A 22,851-nucleotide genomic window follows, 5' to 3' on the forward strand; every position below is an offset into this window, starting at 1 on the left:
ATGGAGCTGGAAGGGACCTTGGGGGTGTTTTAGTACAACCCTTTGCTCTAGGCAGGATCTTTATCCATCCAGGACAACTGAATATATAATCTTTTCTTGAAAACTTCCAGCGATGGAGCACCCACAATTTTAGGAGGCAAGGTGTTCCATTGGCTAATTGCTCTCACTGTCAGGAATTTATCCTTAGTTCTAAATGGGATATTTCTTTAACAAGCTTCCACTCATTGCTTCCAGTCCTAACATTAGGTGCTTTGAATAATGCCAACCCCTTCATCTCTGAAACTGCCCACAACTACTGCAAGTCAGCTATCATGCCACCCCTAATCTTTCTCTTTGTTGGGCTAGACATACCTATTTCCCTTAACTGACCATCAAGGTTAATGTTAACCTTTAAGGTGAACTTTAATGTTGTATCAAAGTCTTCTTGAGCTCAGCTGAGTATATGTAAATGTGCCCGTAAAATAATTCTAGCAGGGCAGCTAGTAAGATAAAGACGCTGCCACTTTACTTTCTCAGCTGGCATATGCAAATAGTTTCTAGGCAAGTCCAGACATTTTGAAAAGACTTCAGAAGGGCCTTAAGCAACCATATCAAGCCTTAAGTGATTACAGCTATGTGGCTGTATGCTTACATGTAATAAATAACTTTTTAGTCTTATATCATGAAATCAAAAGAAAGTTTCTGTGTGTGGTGAACTATGTCATTTTTCATCCTACCAGAAAGTTTTACTCAACTGAAACCTTCCTTTTAGTAATTATTTTCAGAGGATATGAAAAATAAGTATTTCTCTTTATATTATGCACATCCTTTATAGTATCTTCCTACATTCTCAACAGCTGTTCTTTCAAGAGTTTTATAGGATAAGGTATAATACATAAAAGTTGGGTTGCTGGCTGAATTTGACGCAGATCTGTTTATTCAAAATCATTGTACACTTTTGCAAGAGTTCTTTAAGTTTAGAAAATCACTGTTATCATAAAGTACCTTAAAAGGATACTAACCTATCTGAATACACTTCATTGATGCTGCTGGCCAAGATTTCCTTGAAATATAGAATTTATAACAATGACCTCTAAAAGGAATCCAAGATATGAGGCTGTTTTTTGAGGTTTGGCATTTTCCTGGCAATTGTGGAATCTCAGTTGGCACTACACCTGTTATGAAACCAATAGGTTTTTCTTTATTTAAAAAAATTGATATGCAGGCAACTAGCCAATATGGAAAGTATTAATAAGCAGTATAGATAATAACTACAATAAAATAATACAGTAAGATATAACATAAATTCATCATGTTCTCTTTGACACTCATTAGAAACCTCCTGTTTTTAAAAGTTTAGCTTACCACTTTGTTGATGTAGGTAATCCTCAATTTACGACCATGATTGAGCTCCAAACTTATGTTGCTGAGACAGTTGTTAAGTAAATGTCCTCCTTTTTATGACCTTTCTTGCAACAGTCTTTTAGTGAATCACTACAATTGTTAAGTTAATATCATGGTTGTTCAATGAATCTGGTTCCCCATTTATTTGGCTTGTCAGAAGGTGAACACATCACCCAGAACACTGCAACCATGATAAATGTGAGTCAGTTGCCAAGCATCCTCATTTTGATCATGTGACCATGAGGATGCTGTAATGATCATAAGTGTACAAAATGTTCATGTCACTTTTTTCAGTGCCCTTGTAATTTCGAATGGTTACTAAATGAATTGTTGTAAGTTGGGAACTATCTGTATATGCCACTTTTAGTAATTAAGCACTAACTGAAATTAAAATTAAAATATAAACTCTATTAAAATAAACATATTAATTTGCTTACCATTGTATCTCTCGCAAACAGAGAAGTATTTTTCACTGCAATTTCCTGTTTTCCAATAACCATCAATGCCTAGGTAGACACAGGCTGTTTTATGCATTGGTTCCTCAGCAGCCCAGTTAGTGTACACCAGCCTCCAGTTACTTACCCACTTGTACACACCATTACTCTAAAACCAAAGTGCATAAGGAAATGCAAGAAAACATTTTATTCATTTAATTTCAGTATACCTAATCATCACCTAATAACTTTAACTGGGACAGGGGTTTTACATTGCTAAGCAAAGCACTCATTTAGTGAAACATGGTGTGACAACATCACTTATCAACAGCAGTTCTGGTAGTCCTGGTTGTGGTCTTTAGGCGATGACTGAAACCATCATTAGGCAACAACCTCAATTTTTCCTACTCTGCCACACACAGCTCTGCTTCAACTTCCCCTACACTCTCCCCCCGCCTCTGCAATTTTGGCTACTTCCCACTCCACCACTGCCCCATCACCTACTCCACCACCTCTCCACAACAACCTTGCAGAAGGCCAGCAACTGTTTCAACCAGATGTGACTTGTCAGCCACGGAATGAAAAAAACGGGGAGGGTCGGCTCAGGACAGTGAGGGATGGCAGGGCAGGGATGGAGTCCAGGCCAAAAGGGCAGGGGGGAGTTAAAGGGGTAGGGGGAGCTGAAGCGCTTTCTGTCACCCTGAAAGTGGTCAGGCTGCCAAAAACCTGAATTTTGATCACCTGACCCCAGGAGTATTACAATTGGAAGACCATCCATAGCTACCATTCAGCACTATCATAACTTCAAGTGGCCACTGAATGAATGCTTGTTAAGTGAAAACTACCTGTACCCCTTTTTCATTGCCAACTGGACTCCATGTCCTCTTCCTTAACTGTGAGAAAAGCCACTCAGAGTTACTTAAATAGGAACAATATAATTTTTTTACAGAAATAAATCAATTCTATGAAAGCATTTGGTCTCCAAGGTCCATATGGAAAATTGTTGCATATATGTCATGTAAGGTGCCTCATTTAGTGATTGTTGGCAGTTACAGCAGTGATGAAAAAGTAACTTTATCAGTAATTCTTGCATTTATTACCTTTGCAGATCAGTAAAAACAAAAGAAAGCAGAAAAAAGATCATAAGCAGAGTTGCAGTTTCACTTAGTGGCCTCTTTGTTTAATAATAGTGTTACCAGTCCAAAATATGGTTGCTAAACAGGGACCTCCTATAACCGTAACACTTTCTAATCTCAGAAATCCCTGTCCTTGAATTCCTTATCTGTATGGCAATGTTTCCAAGTATACAGTTTTAAATATAGGATTTCATTGTGAATGTGTAGATTCTGTTCTTACCTCTTTGCTGCTTAGTCCAATCCATACAGGCTCCTTATATTTGAGCACCTGCAGCCATATGAATGATTCTGCATAGGGGTCTAAAATGCTGGCAAGATTTGAATTTTCAGATTCACATTTCTTCCTTGCTTCTTCCCAGGTCATCTTGGGACTAATCATAGAATAGCTTCTATTTCCATAACTGATATAGTGAGATGCTGGAACTGTTGGTTCAGAGTAAGGCGATGGACCTATTTTTAAACAAATTAAATTAAACAAATAGGTACAGTGAATTACTTTAAGGAGACCTTCTTGAGGTATAATATTACATGTATATCTTTATTTAGCCCAAATGTGTGAATTCATGACCTTGGGACGTTGAATACAAAAAAAATTATAAACTTAAATATTCAGATTATAAGAAATTTGAGTCTAGATATTGGTTTTAAAAACAATTTGATTGACTTCTTGCTTCATTAAATATTTAATACAATACCAGAAGAGTGCTTTTGTGGAAATAGTTTTGGCCTTTTGGCCAAATAATTGATTCAATGCTACTAAAAGCCTTTATAGTGGGCTTCAGATATTATGTTTATTGGTTCACTTTATTTAAATACTTCCTGAAGTTGATGGTACTGTGATTTTAATACAATTTCTATACATTCCTTCACAACACACTTTCTTGATTAGCATATCTGGCTTATTGCAGTCTTATTTGGCTCAAACATGTTTATTCATCCAGGTTTTTCTTTATATATATATATATATATATATATTATCAAAACTTTTTAAAAAGAAGGTAAAAACTAATATAAAGTATGAAAGAAAAAATAAAAGAAAAATAATAAAGAAAAAATAAAGTTCAAGAAAAGAAAAAAATTGAAGAAAAACAGGGAAGGAATGTAGGTAGGTAGGAAGGAGGGAGGAAAGAAGGAAGGAGGGAGGGAGGGAGGAAATATATAAAGAAATTTCTTCCAATATTCTTCATAGCAGTTATCACTACATACATATGCTTAGCCTCTCTCTCTCTTGTTGCAGCTGGTATTGCTCTTCTTTCTAGAATCTGCCCTACCTATTCATCAAAATCATAGCTCACAAATTCACTTTTTTAAAATTCTGATACTGATCTGTAGAAGATAATCTACATTACATGTTCTTATTCTCTGAAACTGAATTATTATCCAAGACTTCTATAAAATTACCAGGGGTCTTTTGGCAGATGTAGGTCTTCTTAGCAGGACAGGATCCAACTCTCCAATGTCCTGCAAGCCTTTCAGGTTTTCTCAGCATAAAAACGCAGTCACCCTACAATGTTTATGCATAGCAAGAAAGCCAAATATAATCACTGGTATCATGATTGTAACAGTCTTTCTGGAACCCCCTCCTTTATACTCTCCCAAGAGAAGAAGTGTGTTTTTCTGTTTCTGGTCGCTGCATAAGATGATCCCTGTACAAGTACTTGTCATTAGAGTCTAACACATAAACATCTTGAAGCATATGGAATGGAAGCCTATTGAGCCTCCATCATTGGATGAAATCTTTTCTTCAAAGGAAGATGCTGCAACTGGCTATATGGTATAGAATGGAAGGGATAGAAGGTAGTCAGTGGGCTCCAGCAATAGCCTTCAATAAATCTTTGTAATCATGGTACCTTATGAATGTTAATGGATAACACGCTAAAGTTGTGCAAAACATGCTATCTTAGGCAAAGGAACATTTAGACAGCCATCTCTTCCCAAAAGTCCCAGTGTGCATGTTCACTCGGGACCACTATGTTTCTTTGACAATCCCAGCAAAAGTGATACACAGTCATGTAGAGAAACTGGAGAAGCCTTCAAAGATATCACACTGGGCCTAGGCCCCAAGGTGGAAAAGGAGTTCTTTGCTCATGTCGCCACGCTTTGCCTTTTGGGATACTGTGCACAGAAAATTGCATATATCACAGGTAAGCAACCATGAGAATGAAATAACTGCTGTGAATCTGAAAGCTTTATGTATAATGCTTTCTAAACCTGGCGGGGCCATTTCTTCTCCATAATTATTTTAATTTAATATATTTTTATTTCTAGATTTTTTTATTTTAAATTTCATTTTACTGGATCTTTTTTTCTTTAGGCAAGTTTTGGGTATAATAAAATTATCCTAAAAATAATAATATGCATGGCATATTTTTCGTTCACACGTAGAAAGACAGAAATAACTTTGATTTTTTTCCAGTATTATATCACCCCCTGTTGATGAGGAGAAAGCATAGCAAACTTTATTTAACAAACAGAAAAGATCTGAAGTATCACCCTAAAGGGTAGAATTCAAGAACTTCTTATTTTATACTTTAAGGTATGCATTTTGCCTCTGAAAATCCCATAGAAGGTTTCAGACGGAGTGCTCCTAAGCGGCACATTCTGCCTCCTTTGCCTAGGACACAGGTCTGCAACCCGCGGCTCCAGAGCCGCATGCGGCTCTTTCAGCCATCTCCTGCGGCTCCCGGTCCTCTGCCATGTGCAGTCCAAAAAAAAAAAAAGTGGGACTAAAAAAGTTCAACCAATCAATTCAAATATGCAGGGTAGGTGCATATCTCGCCTTGGCTTCACTCTTCAGTCAAACTCTGTTGTGCGCATGTGCGCATGTACGTGCATGCGCACATATTTTTTGCGGCTCCCAGTTTTTCCTTTTGTGAGGGAACCGGTTCCGAGTGGCTCTTTCACTGTTTCAGGTTGCTGACCCCTGGCCTAGGACAAGCTAAGCACTTGTGGTAAACAGAACTTTAGTGTAGACAGTTGCAGGAAAGTTGGGTCAAAGGAGTTAAATCTGAAACTTGATACATTCTCCTAGTGAAACTCTTATCCAGTGGTGGGATTCAAATATGTGAGCAACAGGTTCTCTGTGTGGATGCTGCTTCCGGAAGTCTATTCTGGGCCTGGGCAACAAAAAATTAGCTACCGGTTTTGCTGAAGTGGTGCAAACCAGCTGAATCCCACCACTGCTCTTATCCCATTGGCAATTTGGGGGGGGGGATAGAAAGGAAAACTCTCCCAGGGACTTTTGGGAACAACTTTGCACTATAACCACCTAATTTAATTAGTGTGCTTTCATGCTTATATCATATTCTGAGCTCAAATGTTTCAAATTACTTTCCCCCCCCCAATAAGGGGCCTTTATAACTTCTTCACAATCATAATGCTTATTCTAGATCCTATTTATTTATTCATTCATTGGATTTATATGACTGGCCATCTCACAAAAAAGAGATTCTTTTCTATATGTATTCTATATCATTGCAAGAATTCAGCATCAAGGATATTAACTACACTTTTGCAGGGAAATAGAACAGAAAAAACTCAAACAAGTTGGACTTACATTGAATATATGAGGTGACCCTTTAGCCCAGTTTGTAAAATAGACTCCACTTCCATCAGTCCAGAGGAAATGTCCCTCTGAATTCTTGTCAGTCAATCCAATCCAAGTATCACTAGAAGCACTTTTTAAATGCACTGTGAGAAAAGCTGGGTGAAAATACAGATATATTTTACAACAAAGTATTGGAAAGGCTCTTCCCTTATTATATTTTATTTCATCTTTTAGAAGTTTACTTTGATTATACCACATTTTAAAAAGTGCCTTGTTGTAGCAGACCAAATTCTGCTAATATACAATCTTTAAGACAGCCATCATTTCTATATTCTCATCTTAAGAAACTTCCAGGCACAATTTGGAAGGATGTCAGGCAAAAAGTGTAAGGATACAATTTAGTCCTTTGCTTTAAACTGCTGCCATAAATTGGGTTATTCAGATTGTAGCTTCCATCTCATGTTCTGATGCTTTAATAGTTAAGAACCATGCCCATTCCTGTTGGTTGCCAGTATTTTGGGATAAGAGTTGTTTAGATGCTGATTAGCTGAAGCTATAAAATAAATCCAATTTTCCTCCTTTAGCTAGCAAGATATCGTCTGGGTATTTCTAGATCAGTCATAACCTTGTTGTAATTGCTATTGCTATGAAATGCCTGACTTTTTAGCCAACTTGGTATTTTAGCTATGTTGATGTGGCTATGGTTGCCCAATCTAGCAGACTCTGGGTGGGTCCTCTAAAACAGTAAAAATAGTTAAAAACATGAAATAGCAGAGACAGCTCCAACCAAATCAATGAACAATAGCAATAATATGAAACCACAACAGGGGCTGCACAAATTCACTACCGTAGGTCTGGGATCAGAGCCAGGATTGAAGGGCTCTGGACTCAGTGCTGTCAATAGCTCTAGGGAGCTGCTGTTCCAGAAAGTGGGGATGCAAAAGAAAGGGCAAAATTCTGGCTTCTGGTTTGCCATGCAGCCGCTATGGACAGCTGGGAGATTTGCTCTCTCTCCCCCCGTCCAGTTTTGCATCACTGAAAAGGGCCAAAAGTCACCCTGAAGAGGCAACCAGCAAGGAGGGGCACTTGCTGGATCACGGGAGAGCCTCAACTCTCCCGTTAGACCTGGCGTTCCCTCCAAACTGGCAGATGAAAGGACCAGCCATTATGGTTCATCCCTAGGCTGTGAACAGCTGAAGTCACATTTTCTACCAGGCAACTCTTAAAGCAGCACTGAAGAGACTGGGTGAGATCTACCTCTTTTACACCCTAATTACTTTCTATACCTCCTTAAGCTGCTAAGCATTTTCCCCCCTGTGGTGAGGGAAGGGGGACTTCTGCCCTCTCTCCAGAAAGACCAACGACTAAATACCCAGGGGCGTTTTAAACATTGAAAAAGTAACTGGATCCCAATTGGAACTGTTTCTCAAAGCATGTGGATTGGAAGATTTTTTATTTCCTATTTTAATTGTCTACTTCTGTTGGAAATCTGGATTCTTTCTTATGAAACAAAAAAAAGAAAAACTGAAAAGATTAAGACAACTTTGGGACTCAAAGGGAAACTTTAAAAGGGGACTGGCTGACTGCACAGGGAAATAGATAAGATACATAACCTTGAGAACTTTGAAACAACAGCTGTGAAAGGCTTTGTGTTCCCTACCTAGAAAAAAAAATATCTCTTTTGGATTTTCTAAGTGTAAAGCCTTTAGCTTAAAATACCAACATGGAAGAAGACCAGGAACAAAATTTCCTTATAGATGAAGATCAACAAACTCTCGCTATGTTGAAAATATTAATCCAAATTATTACCACAACAAATGAAATACTAAGAGGCTATGTGAAGGAACAAGAAGACAGTCCAGATATGAAAGCCCAAACTTTGACTACAACTAAAGAATCATCTATACAAAATACAACAGAAAAAATGAAACATTCAAGTACCATGACAGAAGAATCTACTATTAAACAAATGTTGACATTTGAAAATTCAGAAAAGATACCAACAACTTGGAAAAAGGAAAAGGTTTCTTATACAACTCAGAAGGAATCAGAGGATTAGAAAAAGAACAGTTAGATGAGAAGATAAACAATTCAGAACAACCACATCGATATGGAAGAATAAAGAGACGACCCGCTAGAGCTACAAGTCTTCTCAAAAACATAGCAACCGGATGGTTTTGTCAATATCAATTAATATAAATGATATTATAAGGAGACTGGTTTGATGACCCAAAAACAAGGACATGGAAGATAATAATAATAATAATAATAATAATAATAATAATAATAATAATAATAATAATAATAATAATAATAATAATAATAATAATAATAATAATTTTATTTATATACCGCCAAGGAAAAAAGCCAGAATAAGACTCAAGAAGAATGGAGTTTCGATCATCTTATTGAAATCTAAAACAGAACCTACTTAAATAGATAAGATGTGCATGTTGAACACAAGACATTGTTATGAACTGAGATAAAGAAAAAATTTTGGTCATTAAAATGTAGCAGTATAAATACTAATAGCTAATTTTAATATTGATTTGTGTATAAAGGTCATGTAAGGGTGAACAATGTAGATAAGCTAAAAACGTATTGTTAAAAGTAATAAATAGGTCTACATGGAACATTAAAAACAAAAATTATTAGTTTAAGGGAGAGATAGCAAATACAAACAAAGAGGAAGAGAGATGAAGTAATAAATACTGAAACACTAAAAAAACTGAAAACTAGCAAAAAGGACAGATATCATATTGTATCCTTAACCTGTTGACATAGAGGGTCAGAAGACGGGATGTGTATTTTGAATATTAGACTTTGTGAGGAATAATGATAGATGAATTGGGAGTATATTAAAAATTTTGGGAATGATAAATATCAAACGTTAAATCTAAATGTTAGTGGAAATTAAAACTAAAAAAAATTATTAGGTCATTGATTGTCTAAAAGATTGTATGTTAAAACAACTAGAATATGTGTTAACTAAAAACTTTGGATATATGTAAGAAAACTATCTTCTACGTGATTGATAAGATAAAATTTGTCTTTTAATTTACAAATAGACAGTATATATGAAGGGGAAAAGAGAGGAAATGTTTATGGTAGCAATCTGAAATCTGTACTAATGATATATGTATGTAAATGAATCACTACTACTTAGTCACCACGTTGCTTTTCAAATATGTGAATGTAATATTAGAAAATCAATAAAATTTGTATAAAAAAAGAAAGGGCAAAATTCTTCCATCCCACAAGATGACAACATTTAATAAAAGAGATCTGGAGCGATGCCTTTGCCAGAAACAATTGGATATAAGTAGTCCCACAGATAGCCAAGCCATATGCCATGCAAGGCTTTATAGATAATCACCAAGCACTTAAACCACGCCTGGAAGCCGACTGGCTCACAAAACAATAACAGCTGAGTGTGAACAGGTTGCCTAGCAACCTGCTTAAACAGTCTCTGTAACTTTCAGCTCTCAGTGCCTTGCCTTTTTTAAGCTGGGAAATTGAAAAAAATGCTAAAAAGAAGGCAATAGAGTGCTATCAAGGAAAATGTATAGATATAGCCACCAGACGTTTAGGGAACCTTTATTTTTCATACAATGTTTGAATTTTGTTTTAATGCCATGGTGATACACAATCAAATGTAGTCAGTCTTTTTTTTTAATCCCAAAGCATCTGTTCATTAAATACAGTATAACAAAGTTTTGGATGATGGAATTATTTTTTATCTAAGGATAACTAATGATAACAGCCCTTAAATCTGTTATTTTGTTTTATTTTTGCACAAAAATTGTATAATTTGCATTTGCATTCATTTACATTTAGAATATGTTGTTAAAATGTATTGGTGTTGAAATAATTAGGGCACACATATACCTAAAACCAGTTTATTGCATTTGGCAATTGTACTAAAAAAAATCTCATTGTCAACCAATATAATTCATTTAATTTGAAATCATGAAAAATTGATTTAAATTATTTTATTAAAACAAATTAATGGCAATTCTTTTATAAGAAGTTGCCTTAAACAAATGAAATTTAAATACATTGTGCATTGTGAATGCTTTTTATTGCGTTCCTTAAATACCATACTTATTCTTATCCCAAGAGACCTTGAGTATTTTTATGGTGATCAATGTAACAGGAAGATAAGGAAGAATGTTTTGGAAGCATAAGAACATAATTGCGTTTCTAAATGTCCTACGGTCATGCAAAGGAATAGTGCATTACAGCGGAATCTGATTTGTGATGTGTGCCATGTGTTCAATTATTGTAGCTTGAAAAATAATGGCAGTTGAATATATATATATGGCATGGTGGTTTCTTCAGTCAACAAATTATGAAGCCCACCACACCTCATAGAACTACAACATGCTACTGAGGTCCTCATCTGGATATTATATAGTATGAATAATATTTACCTTAGAACATTAGCATACTTGAACAAAACAACTGGAGTCTTTTGAGATTTTATAGGCTCTTTAACTCAAGCCATCAGACTTCACACCAGCACATGACTCAATTAATTTAGAATCCTTTTTGTACACAAAAATAAAACCATATATGCAACAGATGAAAGGCCCTTTGCAATGCAAAAAATGGATGTCTCTAGATCAGGCATGTCAAACAACCCACGGGCCAGATGTGTCACACCAAAACCACGCCCACCCCATTGCCGGCAATGGGGAAAATGTGCGATACATCGTGCGATGTCACATGACATCACGAGTTTGAGATGCCTGCCCTAGATAGTTGAATGCTCCAAAATAAATTCTAGACCAGGCCTGTACATGCAGCCTACCAAGCACCCTTGGACAGAGCACAGAGTTTTGTTTGTTTTTTTAAAGTAATAAAATCACCATCACTGCCCTGAAAGTCATGTTGCCTAGTGCCTCCATGGCTTACCATGACCAAGAGCTCCAACACTGTAGATGCTCCTCTAATCATCAAATCATTGATTAACCCACCAGCATTCCTTTGCAGACCACAAAGATTTTTAATTTATCACTGTGGGCTTTTCCCTTCTACAAGTTGCACAGACCTCTTCTAGATTTTCCTCTTGCCTTTCCGAGTTAACTACTTGGTCTGTCATTGAGGAAGAATTGACTTTGTAGGGAAGCATATTATTATTTGATGTATATTTAACATATGTTCTACATTTATTTACTGATTATATAATATTTGTATGCAATCCACATGACGAGGTTTGGGGCAACTTACAATAGAAAAAAATATATTTTAAGATCATAAGATTAAAACATTAAAGCAGGGCTTTTTTTCTCATAGAACGCTCAGAATGGTGTTATGGCACCTTTTTTTGCACACACACACAAAAAAAGCTTTTGCACAAGCTATGCTATTCCCTCTATTGGTTTTTGAAAGCCAATAGGAATTGCTGCTGAGTGCACCAAAAGACCCAGCCAGCAAACGTTGCACCGGCAAGTTGTCTGCAGCGAAGGCGAGTTGGCAGAAACTTTGCATCCCTCCCTGCTGTCCAACTACACCATCTCAACTAAGTAAGAGAGGACAAGGAGTGGGAGGTGGGTTCTGCGGAGTTCATATGCACTCCTTCCTTGTACTCATCTGTGTCAGCCAGGCTGGTGGCCTACCCAATGCTGGACCTGCGCCAGTGTCACCTTGCCCTGTGCGCCTAAGTGACCGCCTGCCCTGCACAGCCCTGCCATATAGAGCGGGCCCCGCTGCTCCCACAGCACCAGCTGTGCCAGCTCTGGCCCCGCGGGGCAACCCGCCGCCAACACCCCTCGTGCACGTGACTGCAGCAGCACTGCCCCCCACCCCCCCTCCTGTGCCTGCCAAGATGAGAGTTCTGGCACTTTTTTTTTTTAGAAAAAAAGCACTGCTTTTAACTAATACTGTATGTAACTCATACATTATTGCCAATGTGCACTTTTTATGTTATTGTAAAAGATTACTTTGGAATCTTATTGCCTTTATATTTTCAGCATGGCAACCTTTGAGTTGAGAATAGCTAAGAAGGGATATGGAGTCATAGGAAAGGAGTATATCTTAAAGAATGCAGCAACATTTTAATATCTTCCAGCTGCTCCCAAGTGGCAAATGTTTATATAAACTGGAGGTTAGGAAAGAAGATTGGGCATAGTAATTCCTATAACAGTAACTTGAGAAGAGATTCCTCAATTTTAAAAGAAATATTAAGCTTACACAATTAATATGGTTTAGAGAAGTGACTGTACCTTGAACAGCTTTGTTTGGTATACTAGCCAGGTTTCCTTCTAGGTTTCTGCAGTGATCCCGTGCAGCGCTCCAGTTTTTCTTCTCCTCTTCTCTTAAGCCAAATATTTGGAAGCACTAGAAGGATAAAAATCCCTCCAAAAATCCATCAATCAAGATAGGATTAAATAAATAAAAAGTAATAGAAAATATCAACATAGAATCATCAATCTTGAAATGAAATCAGAATTTTTAACAGAATTTAGATAGTAATTCAGGAGTAACAAAATCAAATCCCCCACTTTATTTAGGGAAAAATATAAGCAGTAATAAAAGTTAATATTTTACAGGTTAACATATGCAAATTTCCCTTCTGCTTTTTGTGACATTTTTGTGACGTATTTTTGTATTGATGATAGTTATACAGCCAGTTTGTCACTGCCATCCTACTTCTGGAAATACCCAGGAGACAGAGGCTAATGAAAAAAGAAAATGCCCAAATCTCAAAATCTTGGAGATGGCCTTGAAGATACCATTCAAGGAAGAAAGTCTTCAGATGATGTTGCTTATAGACATGTCTATAGTCACTTAGCAACCATTCACCGTTAGGAGGTAGCCCCCAAAAGGGGGATTTAAAGTTTTGATGACTGCCCCCTCAACATTAATCAGTGGAACAGCTTGGCTTCAGAAATTGTGGGTGCTCCATCACTGGAGATTTTTAAGAAGAAACTGGACAATCACTTGTCTGTAATGGTATAGGTCACAGGTCGGCAATCCGCAGCTCCGGAGCCGCATGCGGCTCTTTGAGCCGTCTCCTGCAGCTCCCAGTCGCCCAGTGCACGTGCACCTCTTCGAACGGGCAGTGGTGCGCACGCACCTCTCCAAATGGAGAGTGGCACCGCCCATTCCGAGAGGTGCGCGCACACCTTTCCGAAGGGCGGAGGTGCGCGTGCACCTCTCCAAACCGCCACCGTCCCGTTCGGAGACCTGCCTCGTTCGTCAAACATGGACGAACGCGGCAGCTGTGCAAACGGGATGGCGGCGACTTGGGAGAGGTGTGCCCGCACCTCTCCCAAGACGCCGCCGTCCTGTTCAGAGACTTGCCGCGTTCGTCAAACATGGACGAACGTGGCAGCTGTGCAAACGGGACGGCGGCGGTTTGGAGAGTGTGTGCGCACCTCTCCCAAGCCGCCGCCGTCCTGTTCGGAGACCTGCCGCGTTCGTCAAACATGGATGAACGTGGCAGCTGTGCAAACGGGACGGCGGTGGCCATCCGGAGACCTGCCGTGTTCGTCAAACATGGACGAATGCGGCAGTTCTCCGAACAGGATGGCGGCGGCATGGGAGAGGTGCGCGCACACTCTCCAAACCGCCGCCGTCCTGTTTGCACAGCTGCCGCGTTCGGCCATGTTTGACGAACACGGCAGGTATCCGAACAGGATGGCGGCAGCTTGGGAGAGGTGCACGCGCACTCTCCAAACAGCCGCTGTCCCGTTTGCACAGCTGCCGCGTTCATCCATGTTTGACGAATGCGGCAGGTCTCCAAACGGGACGGCGCACACCTCTCCAAAGGGGAGACCCTTCGCCGCGCAGGTGCCTCCCATTTTGCACATGCGCATGAGTGGACGCACGCACACGCACTTTTTGCGGCTGCCACTTTTTCGTTTGTGTGATGGAACCGCTTCTGTGTGGCTCTTTTCCTTTTTCCAGTTGCCAACCCCTGGTATAGGTTCTCCTGCTTGAGCAGGGGATTGGATTAGAAGACCTCCAAGGTCCCTTCCAATTCTATTCTATTCTATTCTATTCTATTCTATTCTATTCTATTCTATTCTATTCTATTCTATTCTATTCTATTCTATTCTATTCTATTCTATTCTATTCTATTCTATTCTATTGTCATCGATCCCATTTTGGGCACTTGGCAATGAGCCAACACTTACAAGCATTTGCAGTGTCCTGCAGTCACATGACCATGTTTTATTTTTTTTGCTGAAAACTGATGTTTACCTTCATTCTTTGGCAAAAAAATGCCCATAAAGATATTTCTTGCTGATTTACCTGGGTTCACTTAGAAGTCTAAAAAGACAACTGGCTACTTATAGCAATCTCCATGTATTTAACATACATATTGCCTTTAGGATGTTTGAACAGGGATGCTATCTCAAAATATTTAAATTAGCTACATCAGTTACCTTGTTATTAAACCAAAGCCAGCCTTCACTGCACCCTTTTGGAGTTGCAGGTAATGTGGGCGCCGCAGTTGTACGGATGGAGCTGTTGTGTCTCTCGCAGATGAAGCTATTCATAGCACCACAGTTTATATCATTCCATACACCTGGTCAAAGAAGTTACATTATCATCTGGGACGATTATGTTTAAAATAAATAGCAACATGTTAGATATATGTTGCAACCAAAATAGTAATAGTGCAAAGTGCAATGGTACATACTGGAATCCTACCATACATGTGAAAGAATAGACTTAGTTTTCACTTACTGACCACTCATTCATATCCTGACCGGATAACTGTTAAAAAACATGATGTTTTTATGTTACTTGCCTGAATCGTAATACATAACTACACAATGTTCATCTTCATTGGCAAAGTTGGGTTCACCAGGGGCCCAGGCTTCATATGTCACTGGGGTTCCATCCATCCAGCTGAAGAAAAATATTTGACAGTCACCTATGGTGTTGTGAACTCAAAGCAACTCTTGGAAGCTCAAGAAGGGGTGTTCCAAGGCTTTTTAATGTTTCTTGCACTTCAATTATTCAATCTATATATTATTTAGACAAAATATTCCAGCCAGTATTAGCAATGTAAAGCAATAGTAACTGAAAGAATATAACCAAAATGGTTCGGTGTGCTAACAAGTATTGAGAAATTACAGATAGCCCTTGAGTTGCAATGGAACTTGGAACTCAGACTGCTGTCTCTAAAAAATGTGGCTGTGAAGTGTGATGCCGTGTGATTTCATTGCTTAGCAATAGCAATCCAAGCAGTCCCAATTGTAATTGTAACACCAAGACAGGCAAATTATTAAATGGGAAGCAGAGGTAACAGGGGGCTTGGGAAGGCCCTTGGAGGCCTGATGCAGGCCACACCTGAGTTGAGCATGAGCTCACAGAATCTGGGGAAAGTGGATATTGGGGTGTGTGCAAGTATAGGAAGGCTGGGGAAAGAGGACAGCGCATCTATATATATGAGCATAGAGAGGTCACAAAAGAGGGCTCAAGGTGCATGAATGCATGTGTGCATGTCTGCACTGCAGAAAGGCAGGGAAAAGAGGGGGTCAGTGCATGTGTGTGGGTGAGGGAGGTTGGAAAATAAGACTCTGGTTGATGTGTGCCTGTCTGCTATCACAGAAGAGTCTAGAAAAGACGATCACTTATCAATGCATGCACATATGCTTGCACAGAGGGTTCAGGAAAAGAGGCCGCTGGTGAATGTGTGCATATGTGAACACAGGAAAGGAGGGGACAGATAGGTGCAAGAGAATAAGTGAGCAAAGACACACTGTGCGATCAAAGAAAAGACTGACCAGGAGGCAGTGGGGTAGAGACTTACCAGAGCTATTAGTGACCTTCCTTGCTGGCTTTCCCATTGAGTTTTCTTGTGGGAAGCTAGCTCAGATGGTTGGCAATGATCACATGACCATGGGATGCTGCAACTGGCAAGCTGCTTACCAAGGACCCAAATTTTGTTCATGCGTCCATGGAAGCACTATGTCAACCAGAACTTTGAGGACTAGTTGTAAGTTCCTTCATTCATTCTATTCATTCTGACTTTGAAAAGTTGCTGAATTAATGGCTGATATATATTGAAGCATCAGATTGTCAATGATCTAGATATTAATGGATTTTTAAGAGGAATATTTATTTTTGGCTTCTTATTTCAGTGAATAGACTTATGAACAAGCCAATTATAAAGATATTTAAATAGATTTCCGAGAAAGCACTTTTGCATTGAATATATTAGGAACTAACTGTGGTTAATTTAGATGCAAATAATTCTATTTTATATTAAAGAAGTATTACAGGTTAAGTGTTACATATAGCACCAGCTGACAAGCTTCTGTTCTATAATTGCAACACAGATAGTAAGTAAATGCAAGCAAAAAAAATCTAATCAATTAGTCTGCTAGTAACATCTATCATATATTTTTCCTTGCATACTGGTAAAAGTTTTAAATATCATAAGACAATGTGTAAATGTAGCAATCTCAGAAGCTAATATTAATTTTATTTACCAATGAGTGGAATTTTTATTACCAAATCTTGTAATAGTATGTTGAAAGCTTGGAAGATTTGGAACCTGCCTATATGGTGTTGGTTTCTTAGGCTGGTCTACCTTGTTGGAACTCACACAACCTGAACATAATGTGTATCATGGAATGTAAGGAAAAAGCTCTCCTAGACTTCTCCACTCAACAGAAGAAATACTCTGAACATGGTTCTCATTTGGGGTCATGTGGCTCCTTGTTCCTTGGTGAACCACTTCCTTGGTTCACAGATGGGCTATTAGTAAAAAAAATTGAAGAAATACTTATCTTAAGAAACTGAGAGATAACAGAATAGAGTTGAAAGTGACCTTGGAGATCTTCCAGTCCAATCCCCTACTCAGGCAGGAAATCCTATACCAGAGGTGGGAAATGATGGCCCTTTTATGACTTGTGGACTTCAACTCCCAGAATTCCTGAGCCATCCCTGCCCTATACCATTTCAGACAAATGGTTGTACAATCTCTTCTTTAAAATGTCCACTATTGGAGCAATCACAACTTTGGGAGGCGTCATTCCATTGATTAATTGTTCTAATTGTCATAAATTAGGTCCCAAAGTGAAAGTATTGTATAGAGTTCAGATTTTTTTAAAATCTTATTAGTTTCCTTAACAATAAATCATGCTAAAGAAAACCCTGTCAAAATCTTGCTTTCATCAAAAGTTGGTTAGGCACTTAACAATTTTTTCCTTATTCATACTGTATTTATTCCATTTCACTATAAAAAATAATTTCAAAACAGAATTTCATTTCATGCTGCAGAATTTGTTAATCATTTTATATATCTTGTGCACCTGATGATTAAGTTATCAATAATGTTATTAATGAGGATGATGTTCAAGAAAATTAAAGAAGGAAGTGAGAATGTTGATCTCTTTCTGAACATCAAAAAGACCTAACTCATAACCACTGCAACAAATGCAAATATCAAAATACAAATTGATTGTGAAGAGATAAAATGCATGGGAAAAAAATCACTTTTCAAGGATCACAGATCACTCAAAGCAATAAATGCAGCCCAGAAATAAAATGTTGGATTGTACTGGGTCACACAACAATGATAAACATGAGTCAAATATGAAAAAGCAAGGACATCAGCCTAGCAATCAAATGTAGGTTAGTTCACTCTATTATGTTTGTGAAAGTTGGATCTTAAAAGGCAAGATAGGAAGAAAATTGACTCTGAGCCCTTATGCTGGAGAAGGCACAATTATCCATACTCCTTGGACAGCAAAGGTGACTAACAAGCAAGTACTGGAATGCATAACATCAGACATGTCTCTGGAAGGCAAAATCACAAAACTTTGTCTCACTTAGGGGATTTCATTAGAAAAAGCAATTGGGTTTGGAAGAGTTAATGATGAAAGATAACCAGGTTGCCAAAGAACACAGTGGCTAGACACCATCAAAGCTGACACCAGCCAGAGCATAGAACAACTGAAAGTAGTGCAAGATTGAAAGACATGAAGAGACCCAGCCCATACAATTGCCAAGAGTTGGACATGACTGAATGGATATCACCATCATCATTTATATATTTTAGTCACTTACCCGAACTTTTTGTCAAGACTCAAAATTAAACCAATATAAGAATCAGAATAAATTCCATAGCGGACAGCCTAAAATGTAAAAGAAAAGGGAATAAAAATAGTTATTTACTGCTTTAATATAAAGTAATAAGATAGTGTACCAATGACTCTAATTCAGCTATTCTACTGAGCCTCAGAACCAATAATCCAATGTAGGAAAGAAATTTTCCTAGTAGTTGTCAAACATTATGTATAATTAAAAATATTCTTTGCAAATCATGTTGAATAGAAACAACTAAACAAAATAAATGACATAATTTTGAAATATGCTCTGCTCTTTAACAATGTAGTACTTGAAAATTCATTTGAGTTAAAAGGTAGCATCTAACTTATTATGTTCTTTAAATAATTGGTTTCCAACTAAATTGTCTGCACTAAACTTCCAGAGATGTTAATTTAATGGCCATTATAATCCATATTTTATCCAAAATTTTAAAATAAATTCTTCAGTTTCTGAAAATTTCTGGATGTCATATAATATTATACACACTGACACACACACACACACATGTATAATACTTACACACATATATACACCCACACGCATACATATTTTCTGAAATCACTTATTTTTCATAGGTAATTATTGTATATATTTCTTACATATTTCCACAAAAACACTTTTTCTTGTTTACTCTCAATAGTAGTAAGATCACCACCATGTTTTTTGCAGAACTTCCGGGCTTTTTCTGCAGACATTGTTATATTACTGAAATAATACTCATTGTTTTCAAATTCAATCCAGCCATCTTCAACTCTTTTATAACTATAATCTATGAAAGAAGAAGTAGAAGAAATGACATCTATCTGAGCAGTCCTTTTGCATCCATTACACAAAATCACAAAACAAACAGATGCTGTACTCTTCCATCCACGATCTTCTGAATATGAACCTGCATATCCCAAAGACACATCCATATTATAGCTAGCAAACTGACTTCAACTGAGTGCTTCCAATAGCTGGAAGAGGCTTCTATGCAAATGTTCCAGAATACCCAGAAGTCAATCCAGATATGCTAGGTTGAGGTTGCAAGACAAAGCAATGTAAAGCAAAAAGGAAGCCATTTTAAATTCACTTTCAAAACTAGCTGGGGAGAGAAGTGGGTTGTTGTTTTATGCAACTGCTCATATCACTTGATTCAATCAAATCACTATCAAATGCAATTACTTTATCAAAGCTTTGTATATTTGGGAAATTTTTCTAAAAATTTCCAATGATTTTTTAATAGATATAAAAAGTGCCCTAATTTTTAGTAACTCCTCTTTGGTTGTAGCCATATTTCTACATATGTTTGGGAGGCCCGTATTCAATCATTGCCTGTGAAGAGGTCAGTCAATGGCATCTTCCTTTCATTTAAAGGGAATCACAGTGTCTGTAGTTTTAAACCATCCAGAGCCAGCATCTGGCTTTCTACAGTACTCTGAGAAATTGGTTTGCTTACAAATTCAACCATCACACATCACATTTTAGCAATACTTCTCTATATCATACAGCCAGATTTTGCTCAAAGCAGCCTGATTCAAATCAAACTAAATAAAATGCACAGCCATAGTTTCTAATACATATATTATAATATTTTTGAGATTAAATTGCCCAACATACCAAATTTGTTGCTTGGTTCTGGATTTAAGGGTGAACCTGTAAAACCAAGTATTTTAATTACAAGAGATTCGGACAAAACTAGATCATATTACATCATTCCATATTGCAAAAGGCAATTCTCAAGAAGTTGTATTATGTTGTATTATATTAATGTATGTCTACATTACATACAAGCTAATACAGCCATAGAAATCTGGATCTCAGTTTTCCCTAAGATTCAGATGACCCCCACTTTTGAAAGAGCCATGAGGACCTATATAAATACCATACAATTGCATTCATTTCACATGCTAGCAAGGTCATGCTCAAAATCCTGTAAGCTAGGTTTCAGCAATATGTGAACTGAGAACTATCAGCAGTACAATCTGGATTTTGAGGAGGCAGAGGAACTAGAGATAAAATTGCCAACACTCACTAGATTATGGAGAAAGCAAGGGAATTCTAGAAAAAAAATTAATGTCTGCTTCATTTACTAGGCTAAAGCCTTTAATTGTGTAGATCACAACAAACTGTGGCAAGTTCTTAAAGAGATGAAAGTACCAGACCACTTTATCTGTCTCTTGAGAAACCTGAATGTGGGTCAAGAAGCAATAGTGAGAATCAGACAAGGAACAATTAACTGGTTTAAAATAGGAAAAGGAGCATGGCATGGATATTGTCACCCTTATATGTGAGTATCTCATGCAAAATGTCAGGCAGGGTGAATCACAAACCAGAATTAAGATTGCCGAGAAAAATATCAAGTTAAGGTATGCAGACAATACCATTCTAATGGCAGAAAGTGAAGAGGTACCTCTTGATGGAGGTGAAAGAGGAGAATGCAAAATTTGGATCAAAACTCAACATTAAAAAACCTTACTTCCTGGCAAATATAAGAGAAGAAATGGAAGCAGTGACAGATTTAATTTTCTTGGGCTCCAAGATCACTGCAGACAGTGATTGCAGTCATGAAATTAAAAGATGCTTGCTCCTTTGGAGGAAAAGTATAGCAAAGCTAGATAGAAAATTAAAAAGCAGAGACATTAACTTACCAATAAAAGTCCATAAAGTCAATGCTAAATGGTTTTCCCATTTAGTAAAATATGGCTGTGAGAGTTGAGCCATACAGATGGCTGAGCACTGAAAAACTGATCCTTTTGAATTGTGGTGCTGGAGAAGACTCTCAAGAGTCCCTTTGACTGTAAGGAGATCAAATCAGTCAATCCTAAAGGAAATCAACCCTGGCTATTCTTTGAAAGGTCAGAAATTGAAGCTGAAGCTCAAATACTTTGGCCACTAAATGAAAAGAGAGGACTCCCTGGAAAAGAACCTCAAAGAGTGGGAAAAAATGAAGGCAAAAGGAAAATAATAATGGATGAGACAGTTAGATATTGTCAATGAACATTAATTTGGGCAACTCCAGAAGACAGTGGAAGACAGAAGGGCCTGAGGTGCTATAGTCCATGGAGTCACGAAGAGTCAGTTACAACTTACAGAATGAACAATGACAAAAGACAAATTAGGAATATTATCTCAGACCCACTGAACAATATCTTTTAAAGTTTCTGGAGCATCAGGAAATACCAGAGAACTGGACAAGAACTGATGTAATTCCCATTTTCAAAAAAGGAAAAACAATGGTTCTAGGAAATTGCAGGCCTATCAACCTGAAATCAATACCTGGGAAGATGCTGGAAAGGTTAATCAAGCATCAGATCTGCAAACATTTAGAAAGCAATTATTGGAAGCCAATTATTGGAAGCAATTATTGGAAGCCAACATGGATTGGTCAAAAATAGATCATGCCAAACAAACCTTTATTGCATTTTTTTTGACAAAGTGACTCAATTAGTGGGACCAGTGAAAGGCTGTGGACATAGTATAGTTGGACTTCAGTGAAGCATTTGAAAAAATAGACCACAACTTATGTCTTAGTAAGATAGAAAAATGTAGGATAGACAGCATCACCACCAGAGGGATTCATAACCTTACCCCAAGGTTTTGTCTTAGGCCCAGTATTCTTTAACATTTTCATAAGGGATTTAGATGAGGGGATAAAAAGGGAACTCATCAAATTTGCAGATGATACTAAGCTGGAGGAAATAACCAACATTCCAGAAAAGAGGATCCAATCTAGGTTAGTCACCAGGACCAGAGATTTACCATCCTCATGGAACTTCTCCCTAGCAGAGTATTTTTTAACCTATTCCAGAAGATAGGCTCAAAATCCATTGTTCAACAGACTTGAACAATGGGTCCTACCTAACAAAATGAAACTCCATGGTAAAAAAAGTACTGTTTGACATTTAGGCAAGAAAGACCAAATACACAGGTATAGAATATGTACCTGGCTCAACAACAATAATTGTGTGACAGATCTAGAAGACCTAATGGAGAACCATTTAAATATGAGTCAGCAATAATTTCCTCAGTGAGAACAATTTATCAGTGGAATGCTTTGTCTCCAGCTGTTATGGTTGTTCCTATCACTGGAGATTTTTAAGAAGAGATTGAACAGCCATTTATCTGGATCTCCTGCTTAAGCAGGGGCTTGGACTAGAAAACTCCCAGTTCCCTTCCAACTCTATTATTCTGTAATTCTGCAAAATCCTCCATCAAAAGAAAGGCAAAGCTCATGTGCCTTGGTAAGACCACACTTGGAATATTGAATCAAGTTTTGATCACCACAATATAA

General features: G+C 37.7%; 1 protein-coding gene across 1 annotated transcript in view; it reads right to left on the minus strand.

Annotated features, from left to right (window-relative positions):
• Window positions 1-22,851, minus strand: part of LOC308678155 (macrophage mannose receptor 1-like) — a 61,557-nt gene that overhangs the window by 9,897 nt on the left and 28,809 nt on the right. Inside the window, exons 16-26 of the mRNA XM_081345095.1 lie at window positions 20,178-20,213; window positions 19,178-19,347; window positions 18,537-18,604; window positions 15,265-15,365; window positions 14,897-15,039; window positions 12,728-12,842; window positions 6,510-6,655; window positions 4,355-4,457; window positions 3,174-3,403; window positions 1,821-1,986; window positions 1,002-1,154 (exon numbers count right to left, since the gene is read on the minus strand). Of these exons, the coding sequence (XP_081201221.1) occupies window positions 1,002-1,154; window positions 1,821-1,986; window positions 3,174-3,403; window positions 4,355-4,457; window positions 6,510-6,655; window positions 12,728-12,842; window positions 14,897-15,039; window positions 15,265-15,365; window positions 18,537-18,604; window positions 19,178-19,347; window positions 20,178-20,213 (1,431 nt within the window). The remainder of the gene's footprint in view (window positions 1-1,001; window positions 1,155-1,820; window positions 1,987-3,173; window positions 3,404-4,354; window positions 4,458-6,509; window positions 6,656-12,727; window positions 12,843-14,896; window positions 15,040-15,264; window positions 15,366-18,536; window positions 18,605-19,177; window positions 19,348-20,177; window positions 20,214-22,851) is intronic.

This window comes from Vipera berus, assembly GCF_964194415.1.
Source record: "Vipera berus genome assembly, chromosome: Z".
Taxonomy (NCBI): Eukaryota; Metazoa; Chordata; class Lepidosauria; order Squamata; family Viperidae; genus Vipera; species Vipera berus.